Source organism: Falco rusticolus, chromosome 10 (assembly GCF_015220075.1).
Source record: "Falco rusticolus isolate bFalRus1 chromosome 10, bFalRus1.pri, whole genome shotgun sequence".
Lineage (NCBI taxonomy): Eukaryota > Metazoa > Chordata > Aves > Falconiformes > Falconidae > Falco > Falco rusticolus.
The window spans coordinates 20,773,237-20,795,269 of NC_051196.1; the positions used below are offsets into that span (position 1 = coordinate 20,773,237).

Here is a 22,033-nt window from a genome sequence, read left to right on the forward strand (position 1 = left end):
CGCCGCGGCGGGGCCGACCGGGGGAGGAGAGGGCGGGCGAGCGCGGCGGCCCCGGCAGCGCCTGCGCGGCGCGGAGCGCGCGGGGAGCGGCGCCGCTCATTGGCCGCGCCGCAGTGGGGGGCGGGCCCCGACGCGGGCGGGCCGCCCATTGGTCGGGCGGCGAGAGAGCGGTGGAGAAAGGCGGGAGGGCGGTGGGAGGCGGAGCGGTAGGCGGCGGGGCGAGGGGAGGCAGGGTGGCGGGCGGGGTTACCCATCGTCTCCTGGTCGCGGATTGGTGGGCGCGGGCAGGGGGTGGGTCGCCCGGCGGTGCCGCGTGAAGGTGGGCAGCGGGCAGTGATTAGGCGCGGCCGGGGTGGGCGTGGCGTGGCTCGGCGGGCGGGAGCGGGGGAGGAGCGCGCAGCAGCCGCCGCGGCCCCGCCGCTCGCCGCCCTGATGCCGGCGGGCACCGAGCAGCCGGGGGGCGCCGAGGAGCAGCCGCGCGCCCAGGGCCCGCCGGCGGCGGCAGAAAGGCCGCTGTCCACGGGCCGCCGCCGCCCACCGCCGCCCGCCGCCGATCAGGGGGAGGAGTCCGGCGGCAGCCGGGTGCTGAGGGGCGGCCGGGAGCGGGGCCGGGCCGCGGCCGCCGCTGCCTCGGCCGAAGGGGGAGCCGCCGTCGCCTCCCGCCGCCGTAAGGCCGAGTATCCCCGGCGCCGGCGGAGCAGCCCTGGGGCCCGGCCCGCCGCCGAGCAACCTCCCGCCGAGACGCCACCCGCCGCCAAGAAGGCCCCCCGGGTCGGGTGAGTGCCTTGCGGCACCGCGCTGGGCCCCTGCCCGTCGCGGGGTTGCGGGGCTGGCGGCGCAGCCGCGTCCTGTCCCGTCCCGTCCCACCCCGCGCGAGCGGCCCCGGGGCCCGCCTCCCGCCGTGGGCTGCCCGCGCCTCCGCCTCTTTGTTCCGGGCCGGGCCGGTCCCTGGGCAAGGCCCGCCGCGGCGGGGTGGCCTTCGGGCCGCGCCGAGCCTCCAGCGCCGGCCGGCCGGGGCTGCCAGGTGCCCGCCGCGCCGCCCCCGGCCTGTTCGGGCTCCGCACGCCCGAAGCCTCGGTGCCGGGGCGGCGGGGACGGTTTTCCCGTGAGGGGGGGCACGTCTCGCTGCCTCTGGGTTGGCGGGGCGGCGGGCAGTCGTGTGCGGGAGGGGTAGCCCAGCCAGAGACCCCCCGCCTGAGGCCGGGCTGGGGCAGCCTCCGGCCTTCTCTGGGTGAGAGCCGAAACCGGCGGTGTGTGAGCCGGGCGACGGGTCCGCCCGCAACCGGGTCTTGGGGCTCACCTTCCACGTCCTTCGGTTTCTTGTCCCCGCCGCCATGCCTTGAACGGTGTCCCTCATACTTGCCTTATGTATCTTTTCAGGTGCACGGATAAAACGGCTGGTAAAGGTAAGTGCTGAATTATTCCCTCCTCCTGTTGTTTTCCACCAAGAAGGTCAGGGCTTTCCCACGAAGGCAGCCAAACATCTGTTGGATCTTTCTTTTTAAAGAACATTTTGTTTCTTGATGACATGCAGTTTCTTTCCAAGGTCTCTCTCAAGATCATGGAGCTGCGATAAGCTGCTGCTGATGTTCACACGTGCCCAACGTGCAAAAACTTACTTTTCCTCATAGCCACTAGGGTATTGCTGTGCTAGCAAAAGTTGAGGCTGCGCCACACCGCAGCTTGATGGCTGTTGTTGCACAGTGGTCCCAAGTAGCTGGCAAAGCCTGGGCTCGCATCTGTCCTACTGCTGGCACAGATACAGGTGTAGGGCCTCGAGAGACACATGAAAGGCGTGTGGAAGTAGGAGTATTCAAATAGTTATGCTCGTCCTTTTCTAGCTTTATTGGATTGTGAATTTCTTATGTCTTCAGGGGTGAAAAAGAAAACTTTTGAAGGCAAGGGACAGGCTTAATGGGTCTAAATCAAGAAAGTCCAACTGTGGGGATCTGTGACGAGGAGCGGAACTTTTCTGTTCTTTCAGTGTGAGCTACATGAACTCTGTGTCTACTTAACAGCTTCTTGTAAAAAAAAAAAAAAAAAAAAAAAGGACTTCTGAAGCAGTTCCAAGTAAAAGGTTTTGTGTACTGTTGGTTTTGATCTGGCACTAGAGAATTGTCACAGAATGAAATAGTGAGGAAAGACGGTCATACACCTGTGCAAATGAATTCAACTTTCTGCTGGAGCTGTTCAGTTCTGGTTTCAGGCATTTGTGTCTTGAAGGTTGCCTTTATTCTTGTAATTCTGTAACTCTCTAACTTTATTCCTATAAGTCTATAGATTTATTCCATTTGGGTGTTGAAATCCATCACAGTTCTAGCTGGCAAGGTGTATTTTTGCAGACCAAAGCAGAGTTAACTGATGTGTGTATAGCACAGACACCCCACACACATTAACTGATGTGTGTGTTTACCTCTTACAGCATAAAGGGTGCACAGAGTGTTGTAAGACCTTCAGCCTTCTAGGTCAAAGCAAATTTGCTGAAATGTGCAAAAAGGCATGGTGTTGTCACTTCATACATGTATAATGTTAACAACACCTTTTAATGGTGATTCTCAGTGTTTAGGATACCCTTAAGCAGAAATGTTTACATATAGTGGTGGAAAACAGGCAGAATAGTCCCGCTTTTACCCCATTTTCTTGGGATGTGCTTGGAAATGACAAACATCAGTCTGAAATTTCCCAGGTTTGGTGGATGTCTGCACTCTAGCCATTTTAGATTTTAACTTTGTGCTCTGAGAGATTCAGTTGTCCTCGAATGTGGGAGTGGCAAAAGGACTTAATAAATGTTTTGGGCTCTTTTTTTATGATTAGACTTGTAGCCAAAATGGGTGGCATGAACGTTTGCATGGGAATTGGCACTGAGAAGTGGTGACTACTTCTAGCCTGAAGGAAGTCTGCCTTGGTGATTGTGTGTGTGTGTTTGTTTCTTGTTTAGTTTTTAAAAACACAGAGGTGAGAAAGCTGTACTTCTGTGTCCCAGCTGCACGCTGAACAAAGTCCTTGCTGTGTGCTTGTGCTTGTTGGGGAAGACATAGAAACAGACTAAATAAAGTGTCTTCCTCAGGCAGATCATGTGCTACCCAGGAGAGGAGCTTCCCTCCCACTCCCCTCTTTTCATCCCTTAGCATAAAATGTTTGAAGAAGCCTAATCGGGTGTAAGCAAATTGCGGCTTTGCTTGCATGGTAGGGTTTTTAGTAGCTAGGAGTCCTCCATACTTCTGGGAAGTAAAATACCATTTGTCGTTTCACCCCTGGATGAAGCTGGGCTGGGGGAGAAATCCAGTAAAGCTGCTGAGTGGTTCTGGTGAAGGCTTTGACTTGAGTGCTAGCATTTAACTGGTGTGAGTTCTGCAAATCACCATGCAGAATTAAATTCTGTTACCCTTTACTGTAAAATACTAAATCCAGTGTAGAATATTAAATTTGCATGAGCTCAGCCGTAATTGTTAGCCTCTATACAGGACAAATGGCCTGTGCACGTGAGGTGTACCTGGTGACACATCCTGTTCATCTGTCGGAGAAATGAAAAACTTGCTGTGCCGAAGTTTGTTCATAAGTTTTGTTACCTTGTGTCTGGGATTATATTTTGAAGTAAAACCACCAGTGTTACTGTTGGTAAAGCAACCTTGGGGTGATGGGTGCGATCACGGCTAAATTTGTGCTGTCAATTATAACAGAGAAGCTACTTGCCAAGTTTCACATTCTTCTGTACAGTGCCATGAAATCAGAGGGCTTTTCTGCTTATCAACTTGGGAGCGCAGGCACAAAGGTCTGACTGTGCAGGTCTGATGGGAAGATCACGGGAAGGTTAAAGTCGAAGGTGTCTGTTGTGTCAGATTTTAGTATGCGATTTTTACCATACTAGTGTTCGTGAAGGCAGTTGCAAAGTCAGCTCTACCAATTGTATTTCCTGTCTTGCCTGCTTAGTCATGCAATTGCAATATTTCCCTAATGTGTTTCTGTAGAAATATTAGTTACATAAGTAGAACATTTAATCTCAGCTTATAAATAAATTCATGTAGCTAGAGTCAGTCTGTGTAGTATAATTCACATTTGACTTCCCATAACACCGTATATTCTCGTGGGAATAATTTCATTTTAGTTAGGCCTGAATAATTTTAATTATTTGAATATGGACTTAATGAATACACTTCATGTCTTTCCATCACTGGACTGAAAATTCTGTGCTTACGGTGACTCTTAAAGTCACATAAGCAGTCAAACAAAATGTGTTTCTCCAATTTACTTTTACAGCTAAAGCAGTTTCTGACTGTCCACCTTTTTGTAAGATTCTATCCCTGCTGTTTAGTAGCCACTTTTAAGAGATTGAATGAAATCTTTCAATCAATTTCAGTTTCAAAACCAGGAGGTTTTGCTCAAGAGGGAGCATTGGAGTAGTGGCTGACTATAAAGATGCCAGGTTTGCGCTTAGTGGTAGAGCCCCTGCCTCACTGCATTCCCAAAGCATACAGGCTTTGTCTTTGAGGTTTTAGAGCTGCAGGTTGCAAAAAGGTACTTCTCCCGCAGTAGGAAGAAAAAGAGTGGGGTTGGAAGCATTTGTACAAGTGTAATATGCCATGGATGAACACTCAGATCACTGAATATCTGTGTCTAATGTTGCTGTGCTTGTGTCATGCAGCTGAAACTTACTAGATGCGGACCTTGTTTATGCAAGTTATTTTTCTTGCATGTTTTAGTTTTGCGACTTTACGTTGGTATTGATGCTTTTTTGCAATTATAAGAATGAGATCAAATGTAATTCTTTAGGTGCATGCAGGTAGCAAGCCGTGTAGTAGTGCTGTTAAAGGTGGAAAGAAGGGTTTGTTGGAGAGGTAACACAGGGCCACATGAAGCCTTTATTATGTACAGTTGTGATTGAAAGAGATGTAGTGCCACATGCGTGGAGACTCACCTCCTTGGAAATCCAAGGTTTCTTGCACAGTGTGGGCTAGAGGATGATGCCAGCAGTATTTACATACATCTTCAGCACATGGTTATAGAAACCGTGCATTAGAAACAGTTCTCCACATGAGTGAATATCTAAAAAAAGTATCCCATGTGTGACTATCTGAATGATTTGTTCCATGATAATGTAGTTGGGGTTTTTTTTCGTATGAGGCTACTCTAATGCACGTTGTGGGTGGTTGGTATTGCAGCCATTCTCCCACCACAGTAGCTTTCAGGTTGCAATCTGAAGGCTCAGGGTAGAGGGGAGCTCAGGGGAGCTCAGGGAGGCGTTTCTTCAATGGCTCTGGAAGGAAATGGGTTGGACATGCAAGCCGGCTCTTCAGCAGTCCATTTTTAACTGCTAGAAAAACTGTAAGGTTTCACAGATTAAAAAAAGATGGAAAACTTTTAAGACTGTAGTTGTACAACATGGTTTTGTGGCATAGATAGCTTGCATTATACTTCTTTATTTGCATTCTTAAAGCTTCATGCTCTTTCGGTAACGATTGCTTTCCCTTAAGATTTTGTCAGTGTTTTGAGAGAGAAATGTCATTACTTAAAGTCAAACCTTATAAAAACGTGCTGAATTTAAATAACTCTGATTGCCCAGACCTACTTTGACTCCTAAAACAATTTTCCTGTGTCCCATATGTACAATTTCACAACTCTTTGGCAGGAGGGAGCCGTTAGGATAGAGGTTTACACTGTTTTGTTTTTTTTTTCCCCTGAGTTTCATTTTTGTCTGTGTCATTATGAAATTATGTTCAGTGCCTTATCTGTTGTGTGGTTCCTATGTTAAATCTTAAGTTGCAGTCTGAGATGTGTATATGCAGTGGTGCATTTATTCTCCTAATTGTTTTGTTACTTAATAATTCATAGTTTGTTTTCCTTTCACTTATTTGTAGGTAGGTTATTTTCTGAAAGTGTCTACTTTTCAGGATTAGTAAGATGCTTTCAAATACTTCATAAATCAAAGTTTAGAAAATTTCTTGTTAGTATCAACAAACTGTTAATTTGTAACAGTTGAAAGTTTTATTTTTCTATGCGTCAAGGATAGATATCGAGGCAGGGATATTTGTTACTGTTGTGATGTCAAAGTGAGGAATCTGTTACTGCAACAAGCTTACCTCTGAGCTGCAGGGTGAAAGAGCGTTGGTAAATAAAAGCTTGAACATCTGAACAAGCGTGGCTGGTACAAGTAGATGGGGAGTACCAAACAACTCCCAGTTCTGAGAGTTGTCGAGTGGATTTCTGAGCTGCTGGTAGAGCAGGGCTGGTGCGCAGCAATACACCAGTTGTAGACTTGGCATAAACCAGCCTTTTATAAGTTGTGCTGTAAGCAGCAGAAGCAAGAAGCTCTCCTTCCAGAGGGTTTCCACCATTCATCCCCAATGAAACCTGAGGACAGCAGCATCTCGTAGCAGTGCTGCTGAATCTGCAAAATGGCACCTGTACTAGCGTTACTCTGCGTACCCTTCCTGTGGGGAGTGGTGACTTGGGTCCCTGTTCTTTGGCTACCTGCTTATCTTTCCCAAAACACAGACCAACCTAGCCACTGCATACGCAGGTTATTAGGCAAACTGGGGGTAGGAGAGCGGTGGACAGATGCAACATGATCATGTGAGTCACGGGATGAAGGAAGTACTGCTTGTTCTTCAGGAAGTAAATGCAGTTGGTTCAGACTTTCCCTTTCTGCTCTTTGCAATGGGTAATTGATCTGTGCCCGGGACTTTGTTTTCCTTCAGTGCCCGGAAAAGAGGTCAGGGAGGTGTTGGCCATGCGATATGTGTATTTAGTGCTCAGGCCCCTGTCGGCTTGCTGTCAGTTACCCAGACACATTCTTAACGCTTGTTGTGCATCCAGTGATGTAAAAAAGAAGCAGTAAGCACCCTGTTCTCGGGACAGTCTCCTATAAGGAAAATGCTGTGGGGCCAGCGAGTGACACAGCTGTAGATGAAGCAAGAAACAAAGCACGAGACAGTGAGTGCCAGTATCTCTGGCCTCCTGTGGGTATCCTGCCTGCAAAGTGGATCTATGATATAGGGAGGAATTGAGACTCGTAAGGGTGAGTTTACCTCCTGGTCTAGGAGACAGCAGACAAGCTTTGGTGTTTATGTTTCAGTTCATGGCAGTGCTGGTATACGTAGGAAAATATGATACAGGTTCTGAGGTAGAGATGATTTTGCTGGTTTGGTAACCCTGCGTGCAGTGCTCCAGGGGCAGAATTAAGAGTGTGAATGAGAAAATGTTGCTGCTGCATGTCTGAAATGGGAATCCGTGCTGACTAGCATGCTGAGCAGAGATGGAGCATTACTGGGGTAAACTCTGTTAAGAAGCAGAGCCATGCCCAGACTTTTGTCTTGGGATTGTCTAAACAATAACACAGCTACAGCTCTGTAGCTAATTTCCTCCCAGGTTTCCTTTTCTTGCCCCTTCTCCCAGTGACTGGTGTTTTCTTCAAAAATCTTAAAGTTGAAGGATGTTTGATACCTCCTGTGTACCATCATTCAAATCTATATTGAGTTTTCTGCCCTGGACACTCTTAAGTTTAATGGCTATTGGGCAGAATCAGCAGAATGGTGAAAGCACCTCAGAATGAAAGCTGCTTATCAGTGATGGACTTAAGGGAGAGCTCAAGGTAGGAAGAACTCGGGAGCCAAAAGACAGAAGGATCGGTAGGGCTTTGCCAAGTGGATGCTCCCCATCTCTCTTGAGTGACTTTCTGTAGGATGCAGGCATCCACACAGTTCCCAAAGCTAACTTCTCTGGAGGCCGTGGAATGAGGTGGATAATAATTAACATCGGTACTGTAGAGCAGCGGGAGCGGGAGCACAGGGGCACTTCTTGGCATACTTATTTTGCCAAGTCGTAGCTTCTGTTGCTGCCTCCCCATAAAAAGTCATTTCAGCAAAAGACAGCAGCACTGGATCTTAATCTGAGGTTGTCTGTGCCAACTGGCCGGCAGGCTCTGCTGAAAGGAAGACCTAGAATTTGTTTTGCAGCAGCTGATTTGAAAAATAAATGCTTGGTGCTTCTTTTTGATTTGCACTGGGGGTGTCTCAATGCCTGTTGTCTCTCATGTATCCTTTTGTCCTCCTGAAGTCTGAGTTGTTACGTACTGGTGTCCATCACCACTGTTGACACTTGCAGCAAAATAACAGGGTGTTGGCCTACAATCCATTTTCCCTGCATCTTCTGGGAGGACAGGAACAAAATTTCCAGAGAAATTGCAGCTAGGCAGAGCTAGTGGTGTTGACAAGTTTGATGCAGTTTTAAATGCAGAATTGACTACAGCCTTTCTAATTTAAAATTTTCTGTGTTTCAGTCTCGAGATTAAAGCTGCGTCCTTTTTGTTGGAAGAGCAGAGCCTGATTATCTGTAATAGCAATGTTTATTCCCTCTATCTTGTTTCTTTTGCTGCTTTGTGCCACTAGCCAAATCCTACTAACGGAGGAGCAAGGAGCTTGGCTTTCTGTGGAGAGGCATTTGTGAGAAGAGAGGGTTAACGCTGTGTTCATCCGCAGGGCCTGGATTTAATCAGGCTAAATGTGGTACCCAAGACAGGACTGAAAATAATAAGGTCCCCGTGTAGTCAGTTAAGAGAGGTAGGCATCTCCTAACTCCTTCCACTGGTGACAGAGACAAGGACAGCCATGCTCCTGATCGAAATGTGCATGTGAGTCCTGTTACTTCCTGCCAAACACTGGAAGTTTTGGGAGGAATCCTCAGATGCCATTAATATTGCAACACCTCCAAGTGACAGGCTTGTGATTACCTGTAACACCATGTTGGGTGTGACAGGAGAGCAGCGGGAGGAGGAAGCACTGCTCTTCTCTCTAAGCCAGTTGCTGTCTGTGTTTAGTGGATTTGGGGTGGTTTTTTGGTTTTATGGTTGGGGTTTTTTTCTTTTGTTATTTTTTGACAGGCAGGCTGGATTCATCAGAAGGCTGTTTTTGTGAAGGAAAAAGGAAACTCGGCGTGAGAAGGATGTAGAATTTATTAAAAATTTTTAAATTAAAAATTTATAAAAATATTTTGCTTTTTTAGATTCAGGCAAAGCCTTGGCGAGTGCTGACTCCAGCTGCTAGTACAGCTGAATACTTTACAGATACACGTTTTCTGGTGCAGCTCTGACCCTTGCACCAGGGACCTGTGTCCCCTGTTGGGAGGGCCTAGAATTATAAGGGTTTTAAACTAATAGCTCTAGGTCTGTATTACTTTGAGTTCTACCTCAAAGTAAATATTTGATGCTTCTCCTAACGGTGGGGGTTTTTGGAGGTACATGGGTATTCATGGCGTGTAAAAATGCAATTAATCTGTTAGACAAGCACACTGAAGTAGAGGAAGAAGTAAAAAGGAGAAATCATGGGGAAAGCCTTATTAAGCATCTTCACTTCAGAGAAATGAAGCAAGTGTGCTTTGTAGTAATGTGTTCTGAGGGAGGTCTGTTTCAACTCCGTAAGTCTAATCTTTGAAATACTGGCTCTTGCTAAGAAATCAGCTGAATGCCTGATCTTCCAAGGGAGTAAACCCCTTTCAGGAGCAGCAGTGTGCGCTGTCGCTGGTAGCGCAGTAGTGTTTGAGGTGAAAATTTCTAGAGAATGGCTTCAAGTGTATTTGGATTTGATTTAGCATTCAGAAAAACTGAAGATGTTCACAATAGGATTAAAAATGTAAAGCAGTCATAGTTCACCTTGAGAGCTGCTAAACCAGAAAGGCAAAAGGAAGGCATGGTTCATGCTCTGATGAAGTGGGCTTTAGACATGACATGCAAGACATCAGGCTTGGTTGCCATTTTAACAACAAAGTTGTGATGCTTCATGTCCTGTATTCCAGTCAGGTGTTGGTTTTTTTCCCCAGACAAATGTTGATTTTTCCCACCCTGTTAATCAAGGATTCATGAGTGAGTCATGCAGAGCAAACTACATGCTAGAAGTAAAAGGATGACATGGTTGAAAAGGCTTGATGCAAAATTAGAGATTTTGGGTTGGGAGGGACCTCAGGATATTTCTGGTCCTACCTGCTGTTTAACATGGGTTCAACACAGAGTTCACATCATGTTGGTCAGGGCTTTCTCCAGTCAGGTCTGGATGAGCTCGAAACATGGGCCTGTGTGAACCCTGGTGAAGTTCAGCAAGGCCAAGTGCAAGGTCCTGCACCTGGGTCGGGGCAACCCCTGATACCAATATGGGCTAGGGGATGAAGGGATTGAGAGCAGCCTTGCAGAGAAGGACTTGGGGGTACTGATGGGTGAAAAGCTGGACATAAGCCAGCAATATGTGCCAGAAAGCCAACAGTATCCTCAGCTGCATCAAAAGAAACGTGGCCAGGGAGGTGATTCTGTCCCTCTTCTCTGCTCTGGTGAGACTCCCCTGGAGTACTGCATCCAGCTCTGGAGTTTTCAGCACAGGGCAGAGAACTGTTGGAGTGAGTCCAGAGGAGGGCCACAGCGTTGATCAGAGGGGTGAAACACCTCTCTGATGAGGAAAGGCTGAGAGAGTTGAGGTTGTTCAGCCTGGAGAAGAGAAGGCTCTGGGGAGACCTTATTGCAGCCTCTCGATACTTGCTGGGGGCTTATAAGAAAGATGGGGTCAGGCTTTTTAGTAGGGCCTGTAGCGACAGGACAAGGGGTAATGGTTATAAACTGTAGGAGGGTAGGTTCAGACTAGATACAAGGAAGAAATTTTTTATCATGAGGGTGGTGAAAGACTGGCACAGGTTGCCCAGAGAGGTGGTCGATGCTCCATCCCTGGTCACTTTCAAGGTCAGGTTGGACGGGGCTCTGAGTGGTCTGGGCTAGTTGAAGATGCCGCTGCTCGCTGCAGGTGGGGTTGGACTAGATAACCTTTAAAGGTCCCTTCCCACCCAAACCTGTCTGATTCTATGGAGGCTGCACGGCTCCATAGAGGGTTGGGCTTCTCTTCCAGTGTCTGACTGTTGTCCTGGGGGAAAAATGCTTTTCCTTTATTGAGTCGGACCTCCCTGTTTCAGATGACGACTGCTGCCCCTCATCTCCCTGCTGTGCACTTCAGCAAGAAGGTTTGAGCTGCTTGATAGCCTGCCTGTACATTGTAGGGCTGCTGTTGTGTCCCTCTAGGGTTTTCTGTTCTCAAGTCTGAACAAGCATGTTTCCCTTCAGCTGCTTCTCACAGGTTGTGTTTTCAGCCCCCAACCTTCTCGTGGTGGGAGTCCAAAACTGAGGGGGAATCCAAATGCTGTCTAACGAGTGCTGAGTAAAGGACATGAACAGTGTCTCTCTGTATCCTGACTGTGTTCCTGTGAATGGCACCCAAGATGCTGTGGACCTCCCCCACTGCCGATGCATGCTCCTGGCTCTTGATGTGTAGTTTGCTCTTCACCAGGACTTCTGGCATGGCAGAGCTGCTCCCTGACCAGTCCTTAGAGGACTGTCCACTGACTTTGCCAGCGAATGCTTGATAAATTCTCAGGCGTCTCAGTGGTACTACTGGCAGGTGCTCCGGCAGGAGAAACCCACCTGAAACCAGACAGCAGTGTATTTGGGTAAAAAGGAGTGGGTCAGAGCTTACCCAGGTGAGCCAGGCCGCTGCAGAGTGCTGCAGGTGGCTTTGTGTACTAAAGCAGTGGCAAACCTGGAGTGCTGAGCGTAGCCAGCTACTTGGGATTGATTTCTTCAGCACATCGCTTGTGAAATTTCAAAAGGCATTTGAATTTGAGTTCATTAAGGCCCAGTGTCACAGCAAGCACCAAGAAGTGAGATCAAGCAAACTGTCCTTGTGAATTTTAGTTTTTAAGGGATGAACTTGCTCACATGGACATTTCAGCCAGTTCTGTTATCTTGCCAAAACCTATCTGGAGATCAGCCATCAGCCAAAAAGAAACCACCTGTAGAAGCTATGAATGGGTGGAGACACCTCAGGCTAACAGTGCTTGTGATGCTCCTTGCTCTATAATAAGACCAGAAACATCCAGCTCAGATCCCTCTGAGTTATTATCAGGTGTACAGTTCTGATTAAATACGTGTTTGGGGGATTCTCCAAACATGACTTCTGATGTGGTCCAATTTTGAAGCTAGTCTTTCATAAAGCAGTTGCTGAAGTTTGAGTGTCTGTCTTGTAGTGCTTAGGGGAGTTCGGAGCCAGTATGTAGTCATAAGCCTTTTTGAGAGAGAAGTGTAAGCTGTTTTTAAATATTTGTGTTTCATCTTAGAGGCAGTAGGAAATGTGTTGAGAGTTTTAAAGGAAGGCTTGCTGAGGTAAGGCCCTGGGGTGCGTCCTGGCTGGCTGGGCAGAGCTACATTTCAAATCTGTAAGAATCAGTGGTTTCCCTGTCAGAGTAGACAGGGCAGCGATGCTATTCAACGTCATGTAATGGAGAGGAGTGTGGATTGATGATGGGATTTAAGGTTTTTGTTGTTATGAAAGAGATTGCAATGGGTGTTTCAGATCCCAAAGAAGAGAAGGAAGAGAAGGAAATTTCCAGTATCCTCACCCAAAGCCCTCCTGTCAGCACAGCCAGGCCTAGCAGAAGCTGGCGCAGTAGCCGGTCAGCCACCGTGGCCCGCCAGCGTGATGCTGAGAACTCGCGTGCCTCCAGATCCAAGACCGGTTCCCTGCAGCTTGTCTGCAAATCAGAGCCAAATGCAGACCACCTTGAATACGGTACGTGGGAAGCCCTTTGATGAAAGTGCCTGAAGATAGCCAGGTCTTGGGAACCTTTGAAGGGAGCTGGATGTGAGCTCTATGCAGACTGTGGCTGGTAGGGGCATGGTGCTTCTTGGTCATGAGTACCTTCTGCCACCAGCGCTCCTGGCACTGAATGTTGACGGCGGTATCTTGAGACAGATTTGCTCACTGCAGCGAACACAGATTGAAACCTAATGGTGACTTTTCCTTTCAGAGGTCACAGAAGAACATCAGTCTCCAGCTGGAATCAGGTAGGAAGCTCTGTTTTGTGGTATTTCTTCCTATTTAGTGTCCCAAGAAGGGAAGATAAGGGCCTGAGGTTTTTTCAAAATAAATGCTTCTGTGAAAGGATCTATGGGACGGATGGTAGCTCTGTTCTTAGTCCTGGACTGTTGCATTTACAGTCTGGATTGCAGATGGACTGCAGGTGTCAGGAGATACTGTGGAGGAATGGATAGTAATACTTGGTCTGGGTGTTTCACCTGGTAGCTTTATTCCTTCAGGAGCAGATGCTATCGTTAGGTGGGTTCACAGGAGGAGACTGCTCTGCCTAGCCTGTCTGTTTTAGCTGTCATCATGCTCCTTAGTCAGTGCAAGCTGTTAGCTTTCCCCAGTCATGCTGGATGAGAAGGTGCTATGTAATAGCATTTTTTCCATCCTGGGGGATGATGCATGAATATTCCTCTGGTAGTGCTTAAACTGTTGCTGCAAAGTTCTCTGTTCTCCTTTTCTCATAGCAGTGATGATGATGAGATGCTCATCAGTGAGGAAGAAGTTCCCTTCAAAGATGATCCAAGAGATGAAACTTACAAGCCCCACCTAGAGAAGTATATTGGATTACATTCTTACTGTGTTTTTTAGACCAAAAAAAATTGTGACATCGTAGATGAATGAGCTTAATATGACCCAAAGAACCTGTGCTAGTTGCTGAAGTGGAATGGCTCCCATTGGGCACTGTGTTTTCTAAATATTGCCTACAGCTGTTGAGACTGTTTTTTTAATGGACCAAAGCCTTTGGAGCCCTGCTGGCTGCCGGGTTCTTCCTTAATCCTTGTTCATACTTCTGCTTAGAAGTGGGACTTCAGATAAATAGACCTGGACTGTGATCTAGTTTTTGCTTAAATCTTTGTAAAACACACGCAACGGGAAGGGTATTGGAGTAATATGTTGTATTTATTTCTTCATAGGGAAGCGCCAAAGCAAAGGAGAAAAGCTAGCAAGGGGAAGGAGGAAAAAGAGAAACAGAAAGAGATTAAAGTAGAAGTGAAAGAAGAGAGTGAGTTTCGGGAAGACGAAGAACCGCCAAGGAAGTGAGTAAAACTCTACAGTTACATGTAGCAGTGTGTATTGTGTATTTTGCTTTCTTAATAGGGTACAAGAGTGTTTTCCTCCCTCCTCCTCTGGGCCTGAAAGATAATAGAGCAGAATCTTTGTTCTGATAGAAATTCTGCTTCCGTCTTGCACGTTAGGCAAGGAAAAGCAAAAGGCTTGGTATTTTCATTTAGTTTAAGTTGGGGAGTTTTTCTCCGTACTGTGGTTTAGTCCACCTACCTAGATATGGCCACACAGCACGAAATACTTCAGAGCATTCTTAAAATTGGTTTCTGTTGTGATGTCTGAAGTGTACTAGACTGTATTAGAAAGCCAGCCTGGGAAGGCAACATCTCTTCTGTTGCATGCCTAGAGGCAGACACAGGAATACTTTGTACATCTAATGTGGTACGTGTCCTCCTTGTACATCTGGGACTAAAATACCAGAGCTCAGGAAAAAGTTGTGTTCTCCCTCGTTTTGGAGAAATAAAGCAAAAAACTTTTGCTGCCTAGTCTGTCACTAGTGCTTTGAGTGGAGATTCAAAACCTTTGGGCATGCTGTCACTGGAACTCAGCGCTGAAGCTCTCTTTCTGGCAAGCAAGGTAGATTGGATTTATGTGTCTGTGTCAAAGCCCTGCTTTGGGGGGGGGAAGGCAGTTTTTGCGTGTTAGTTCCTCTGAGTAATTGGAACAAATGGGGCTCCCTCTGCTGGTCTGCGGTGTGGGGCTCTGCACACCTTTCTAATTTCTCTTGCTGTTTCGAAGCTGCTGCAGAGCTGATTTACATTGGAGAGGAGTAAGGATGCTGGTATTTTGATAATTTTTTTCTTTTTTTTTCTGTGAGAGGTGGCTTTCTGAGGCTCGTGGTTGTGTTGGTTGGATCAGACGCTACTTTTGTGCATAATAAAATCTGTGCTTCTGCAGAGGGTTTGGTTTGAATGCTGAGGCTGTTCAGCTGTTACTGGCACAGTCTAGCTATCAATAAAGATTGTCTCAGTACAGTGTCTAGAAAAGACTTCTATCATAAAGTAAGTGTCCTCTGCAGCAATATGATCAAGCAGGCACGATGTTCTGGGCAGAGCTGTTGATTGGGAAGGGGCATTTACATGTAAGTGTAGGTCTGCCTCAGACATAGATTTTGTCTTGACAGGTGTATAAGCTGCTATAGTTAATTCAGAAGACTGCAAAATAGCTGCTAGATCACTAATCCCGGTTCTTTCTAGTCATGCGATTGATGTGTTAGTGTTGTGGGTATGAAATGTTACCCAGCAGAGCAGAGGAAACGGGGTGCACCATCAATCCTGGACTGTGTGGGCAAAATTACATGGTTTTAAAAAATGCATTAGGAAATGGGAGGGGTTGTGAGAGCAAACCACATGAAGCATTTATTTCTCAAGAACAGGGGTCCTCAAACTTTTTAAACAGGGGGCCGGCACGCGGATGAACTGGCAGGAAGTCATCTGCGGCTGCTTGGTTCCCCCAAACCCCAGCGGGGGGGGTCTGTAAATACCGGGGGCCGGATTGAGGACCTGCTCAAGAATGTTGCCTTCCTCTGAATCTGTCACCAACTTGCACTGGATTGATTTTTCTAGAGCTTGCAGTTAATGAGGCAACAGCTTGCTAACTGTCTGGAACAGAATCTTGTGTGCTGGTGTGCAGCCTGGAAAGGGATGAATTTAATTATAAGGTCGCAAGTTGTTTGGACAGTTGCAGGTTTAAAAGAAAAAATGTGAAGTGTGTGATGCCTGGTTGAGGATTTTCTAAAATAGCTCTTTCTCGCTTCATTGTGGCAGAAGAGTTGGTAATTTCTAACCGCAGCCTGTTGGACTGTAGCTTTCTGATACCTATTTACTGGTAGCCACTCAATTGTGAATGGTGGGCTGACACATTTGAGCTAGGCAACCATGTTCAAAAATACATTGTATGCTAAACCTAGCGGGTAGTCATGCAGCCGCAGCCTGACACTGTTGGCAGAAGCTGGGTGATTTGAGGTCTGCCACATGCCACCAAATGTCATGCAGAAAAAGTTGTCACCCAGGTTATCAGAAACATGGGCACCACAGCTCCACAAGGATTGGTCTTCTGTGTGAGGTAGCAGTTCTGCAAAATGCAGGGGAAATTTTTGTGGAGGCTTGGTTACTTAACTTATTTAGGGAACCTGCCCATCTATTACAAGAGCATTTCCTTAGAAACTTTTCAGGTGTTTTGATCCAGAGCAGGTGGCTGACTTGCCAGAGCAGCTGACTTGCTGGCTGCGGTGTTACTACTCTTCAGCCTAAAAGTGTAGAAGAGTTCTGTAGTATTTCTTAGAATGTGCTCCTGCTTTATAGCATACACTTAAAAAACTCTGCCCGTTACCAATGTAAAGCAGCTTCTTTCAGTTCTGTTTCTGTAACCCTGTTACAGGAGGGGAAGGAGGAGAAAGGATGACAAGAGTCCAAGGCTGCCCAAAAGAAGGTAAGCAATCCCTTCTACTCACTTCTGTTCTGAAGACTTGCTTCCTTTGCATCTCACACAGATGTTCATTGTCTCAAAGCCAACTCTCTTGCACGGTATAGAAGTCTGCCTTGAGGGAGGCGGGGATATCTGCAGCATGCTGTGTCTTCCCCACTTCTGAGTTGATCCCCAGCCTGATATTGCCCAGTAATAAGGTTCTGGGAAGTCTCTGTCTCCTGGGGTTTTCTTGGCCCTGGGGAGAGACCTTAAGTAGTGCTAGGACTGGAGGGAACTCTTAGACAGGGTCTCTATTAGCATAGCCCAAATAGGAATACTGGAGCAGTAATCCTTTGCTCTCACGTTGCTGAGCTGCACTTGCACTCATTTACCTTGCTGCTGCCTTGGCTTCAGATGCATCAGCTAACCGCTCTGCCCATTTCCTTACTGACTCCTTAGGAAGAAGCCTCCGATACAGTATGTCCGCTGCGAGATGGAAGGCTGTGGCACAGTCTTGGCTCACCCACGTTACCTGCAGGTTGGTTCAGATTTTTCACTTCTTGAAGGGCATGTGTGAGGGCAGGGCAGGGCTGCTTGGAACAGGCAGCTAATCTGTCACTGGAGGCACTGAGGCACTCCTTTCTAACACTGTCTTTTTGGTAAACTTAATCAGTGGCGGCCAGTTGTGGCCGTGTGTGTCTGTATCTGTCCTGTCGCTACATGTTCACATTCGTTTGGCTTTCTTCTCTCAACAGAGATCAAAGTGTTTGTGTTCATGGTATAAGGGTGTCTTGTCAGTGATTGGATCTGGTGGCCTGCTGAGGGGCCATCTGGGATCAATGTGTCTCAGCTGTGCTCTTAGCTATGTAAAGAGAGAGTCTACAACCTTTCACTCTTTCTTTATAGCATCACATAAAGTACCAGCACTTGCTGAAGAAAAAATATGTGTGTCCTCATCCCTCCTGTGGTCGGCTCTTCCGACTCCAGAAGCAGCTTCTGCGGCACGCCAAACACCACACAGGTACAGGGAGGTGGGAAACAGATACAAACTCCTCCTCGGGTCAGTGAACAGACAGAGGGAGGAAAATGGAGAAGCCTCTAGGACTTCTGGGGACAGTGAAGCCAAGGCAGGTGGCGTAGACTTGCAGTAGCAGCAGGGTATTATTTCCTTCTGGGCTACTGTCTTTTAAGGAAATGAGAGAGGCTCTAGAGTCTTTAATTCACCTCTTGGCAAGTATCACTCAGGGGCTCTGTAGAGGAATAAACCAAGCCAAGCTGTATGCTAATTTGCCAGTCCTTACAGTATTGCTCAGAACAGATAATTAGCTCTTAGGAGAGTTAACACCTTAACTCTCCAGATCAGCTGGTGTGGTGTATTGTGGGACACCTCCTCCTCTGCCATGCCTGCTGGCGCTTCTAGTTCTGCTGCTTCTTGGGCAGCTTTACCTGTAACATGTGAGAACTGGGAAAGGGAGCAGGTCTGTGGGGAGAGTAATGCTCAAACTGGTATTGCTTTTTAGATCAAAGGGATTACATCTGTGAGTACTGTGCCCGGGCGTTTAAGAGTTCTCATAACTTGGCAGTGCACCGAATGATCCATACGGGCGAGAAGCCCTTGCAGTGAGTACCTCTGCCTGTCTCTTGCCCTCCTACTTTGAGGGACCCTTGGATGCACCCGTTCTTGGACCGCACTGAGAGCAGGGGCAGCTCTGAAGTCAGGGCTGGAACCTGTTCCTGGTGTCTCGGCTCTCTTTAAACGCACACCTGCAGGAGTGTTTGAGCTGCCGCTTGTCTCACTGGCTCCTTGAGGCAGTGTCTCAGTAGAGATCTGAGGAACGTAAGCCCTCTGCAAATAAAACTGGAAGAGCTGGAGCTATGGTGACATCCCATTTTAATGAGCCCCTGCTGTTTTCCTGGGCTGTCCCCACGAGTTCGTGGGGATGTCCCTTTGTTGTGACCTCCCTCTTCTCCCTCCCAGGTGTGAGATCTGTGGATTCACCTGCCGGCAGAAGGCTTCCCTCAACTGGCACATGAAGAAGCATGATGCGGACTCCTTCTACCAGTTCTCCTGCAACATTTGCGGCAAGAAATTTGAGAAGAAGGACAGTGTTGTGGCCCACAAAGCCAAGAGCCACCCTGAAGTGCTTATTGCTGAAGCGCTGGCTGCCAATGCGGGTGCCCTGATCACCAGCACCGACATCCTGGGCACTAATCCTGAGGCCATTGCACCACCCACTGATGGCCAGGGCCTCCCTCTCCTTCCCGACCCCCTGGGAAGTGCTGCCCCAGCAGACTGCCTGCTGCTGAACCCTGATGGGATGCCGAAGGCATACTGCGGTGGGGCAGAGCGTGTCAGCCTCGTGGCTGATGGCAAGCTCTTTGTAGGCAGTGGCAGCAGTGCAAATCCGGAGGGGCTGGTCATGAACACAGAGATCCTGGGAGCCACCACAGAGGTGCTCATCGAAGATTCAGACTCCACTGGACCCTAGTGTGTGGGGAGCACGTGGGTGCTGGGACAGTTTGGACTCTGTATTTAAAAGGAGGGGCGGGGGGGGGGTGTGTTGGGGGGTGGGGGAGGGGGGGAGAAAGAAAAAGAGACACTCACTGAAAGAGAGAAAAGTTAAACAACACTTACAATACTAGTAAATAACCGAAGGGGCTGCTCCCCTCCAGCGTGGATCACAGCACATCCTCTTTCCCAGCCACTTCTCTCTCTCCCACTGCTCCTTTGTAGAAAGGGGCACATGCTGCCATTACCAGAGCAAGTTGGATTGAGCGATGGATTTCTCCAGGGGAGGGGAGTCTGCTGAAACCCTTCGCTCTGCCCCAAAGCAGGTGCCTTTCTGGCTCCTTGATGTGGCCCCACTTGCGAACTAGAAAGCGTTTGATGTGCTCTGGACAGGTTTCTTAGGACTCCCTCTCGCCCCTGGTCCCAACTTCTATGCATCGCTGCACTCTGGTCCTTGCAGTCTCATTCTTCCTCCCGGGGCTGGGAGTTCGGCTTTGGCACTTTAGGCCCCCTCAGCAGGGTGAGCTGTGAAACGGCGCACGTCCCTCTCCCCACTGCACTCCTCTGCTCCAGCTCTGGCAGGAAGTCGAGGGAAACGCCCTGGCTTATAGATCATGTTTGCTTGGAGAGGCCCCGGGGGCTATGGGAGCCCTGCGTGGGAGAGGCAAGGAGGAGCATCCCAGTTTGACGACAGTAATTTGCACTTTGAACATGCTTCATTTTTTGTGTTGTGGTAACAAGATTCCTTATTTATTGATTAAAAAAGGGTCGGTATTTTTGAGTTATGTTCTTAGGGGGCGGGGGTGGAAGGGGTTCAGGCTATTTCCTAGTAGGCTCCTTTGCGCTAGTGAGCTGCAGGGAGTGCCATTGTAACAGCAGCTGGGAGAGCTGAGGTGAAGGCAGCATTCTGGAGTCAGATGTCTCTTGCAGCTTTTCCAGAGTAGAGGGAGAGTCCCTGGAGAAGAGCCTGTTTGCAGTGGGAGTCTCTGCAGCAGCGTTTTAGCAGGAGGATGAGGTGAGTGATGGAACAGCTGGCTGTTGTCTCCCTCCCTCCCAGGTCGGGGTGAGCTCCTTGCATTAAATACTCTTTTTGCCTCCCCCTTGCTCCCTAGCCTTTCAGGGAAGAACATCGTTAGCCAGGAACTTGTTCTCGGGAGTTAGGACGGTTGTGAGCTGCTTGCTGCTGCGCAATGTTGTGCTCCTCATCCAACTCCGCCTCTCCTTTGCAGGTCTAGATAAAGATACAGAAGCAGGGACTGGGTATGGTTGTCTCGGGCTTGCTTATCCAAGGCAATAGACTGATGCAGGACTTAAGGGGCTGTCAGTTCATCTCCCTGCCCCTGTTCTGGGGGGAGGGTGTTGTGTAGCCATGTTCTCAAAGGTCTCTTCTGTGCAAACAACCCTGCTTTATGTAAAACGTGGCAGTTCAAGTGTTACCTGCTGGTGTAGTTAGGACAGCTCTGAGCCCTTGGAGAAGTTTCCATAGCAGACACATCATATCCCATTTAGACTTGGATCTTTTTGCTCTTGCCTGAAACTGTGTGGAGATTCAGTGGCCTTGAATTCTTAGTGTTTTTTGGAAGAGGTGAAGAATAACCTGGGCTTTTTGTTTGTTTGCTTGTTTTTTCAGTTGGGTTTATGTGATCGGGAGCAGAGCTGAAGTTTCTTGTCCAAGCAGAACATCAGCTAAATTGGTCTGTAGCACACAGCAGCTAGGCAAAATAGGGTAGGGTACCTGGGGTCTGGAGAATGGCAATAAAACATGGAATTTAATTGGGAACTTTTTACAGAAAACTGACTGAACACCCGCTCTGTCCCGTGTGCTGCCTGGAAATCCAGCTGTGGCCTAAGCCTGACAACTTTTATTGGGCCATATGCCCTGATTTGCCCCCTCCTTTCCCCCCTTACAACTGATATCTTTGTCAGAGCAAGTTGAAACACTGCTGGTCTTGGTGTGGTTAGTGGCTGAACAGTTTGCAGCCGTGGTGTCTCATGCCCTGGGTGTGGGCATCCCACATTCTTGCATCGCAGCATCGGTGTGGCTCCCATGCCTGCAGGAGATGCATCTGGCCACAAGCCTCTCGGAGATAAGGATGAGGGCCCAACATACCTGAATGCGGGTCTCCTGGGATGGTGCATGTCAGGTCCGCGATGGTACGGTGTTAAACTAAACCGGTTTCTTCAGTTGGGATGATCCAATTTCTTGCTTTTGCTTGGATCAAATTCATTGTGATTTCCAGCAGGAAGCTTTTGGGTGGCCAGCTGGTCCCCTCCCCATGCCAACTAAAGAGAAGCAGCACAATGAGACGTGTTCAAACCCAACTCTGCATGGTTTCGCCCCCCAGCAGTGTGCGTTTTCTGTCTGGGGAGTCATGTGGTGGCATGTCTCCTGGCCTGCATCCTGGCCACCGGTAGCAGATGAGCTCCCGTAGTGCAGCTCGGCCACGTTGTCCCCACGCTTGCTGCAGACCATGCTGCTGGAGCTGCTTTTCATGCCCTGCCCCTGTGCCCTGTGGGAGGTGCGGAGTGGGCAGAGGCTTGCACAGAACACTAAACGGAGAGCTCGGGGGTTTTGTTTTCTGAGGGATGGCACTAAAATGCTTTTGGGTCAAGGGCTTGCTCGCCTCTGGTGACGTGACACTTGGCACCTGGCTGGGAGGCAAGGGAAGCTGCCTCGTCCTGCGTCTGCCCCCGCCACCCCTAGCAGAGCAGAGTTTGCTGTCGACTGCATTCCTGGGACACAGAATCGAGCAGCTCGTTTACTTCCCAGCCCAGCCACCTCTGATCCCCTGCCTTTTCCTTCCATCCACACCTCTTGTAGCTCTCCTTTTTCTTTTTTCTGGTCTTGGCCAGTTGCCTGTCTGTCCTCTAACCACAGCCTGCTAACCCCCGATGCAGGAGAGACTGGTGTAGCTCCCTTCCCACTCCCCTTTGAAGCCCTATAACTGACACAGCCCTCCTGCGGCTCTTCCTTCCCTCGATGTCTCTCCTTCACTCGCATGCAGTTTGCTTCAATAAATTATTGTAGTAGTTTGCAATAAACTTTTTTGTATTTTTTTCCCCCGGTATTTATTTTTTTTTTCTCCTCCCGGGGAGGGAACGGAGGGCGCGCAGGGCCCTTCGTCTGCCCTCAGCGCCCCGGAGCTTGCGGGCGCTGTGCCCGGCA

At 48.6% G+C, this 22,033-nt stretch overlaps 1 protein-coding gene across 2 annotated transcripts; it reads left to right on the forward strand.

The window, feature by feature from the left end:
* Positions 1-226: 226 nt before the first annotated feature.
* ZFP91 (ZFP91 zinc finger protein, atypical E3 ubiquitin ligase) lies at positions 227-21,924 on the forward strand. 2 transcript variants are annotated; one of them, XM_037401837.1, is made up of 11 exons: positions 227-776; positions 1,381-1,406; positions 12,375-12,590; positions 12,829-12,865; positions 13,355-13,441; positions 13,802-13,924; positions 16,332-16,382; positions 16,818-16,896; positions 17,265-17,379; positions 17,879-17,978; positions 18,337-21,924. In XM_037401837.1, the coding sequence occupies exons 1-11, from the start codon at positions 433-435 to the stop codon at positions 18,845-18,847; spliced, it is 1,689 nt and encodes a 562-aa protein (XP_037257734.1). In that variant the 5' UTR covers positions 227-432; the 3' UTR covers positions 18,848-21,924. The 2 variants fall into 2 exon arrangements, with proteins under 2 accessions (XP_037257734.1, XP_037257733.1); XM_037401836.1 differs by having other exon boundaries at positions 228-776; positions 13,352-13,441.
* The last annotated feature ends 109 nt before the right edge of the window (positions 21,925-22,033 follow it).

Coding starts and splice junctions, on each gene's coding strand:
- ZFP91 (XM_037401836.1), top strand. CDS start 433: ATGCCGGCGGGCACCGAGCAGCCGGGGGGCGCCGAGGAGCAGCCGCGC. Junction 12,591..12,828: donor TGCAGACCACCTTGAATACG/GTACGTGGGAAG, acceptor TTTTCCTTTCAG/AGGTCACAGAAGAACATCAG. Junction 17,979..18,336: donor ACGGGCGAGAAGCCCTTGCA/GTGAGTACCTCT, acceptor TCTCCCTCCCAG/GTGTGAGATCTGTGGATTCA.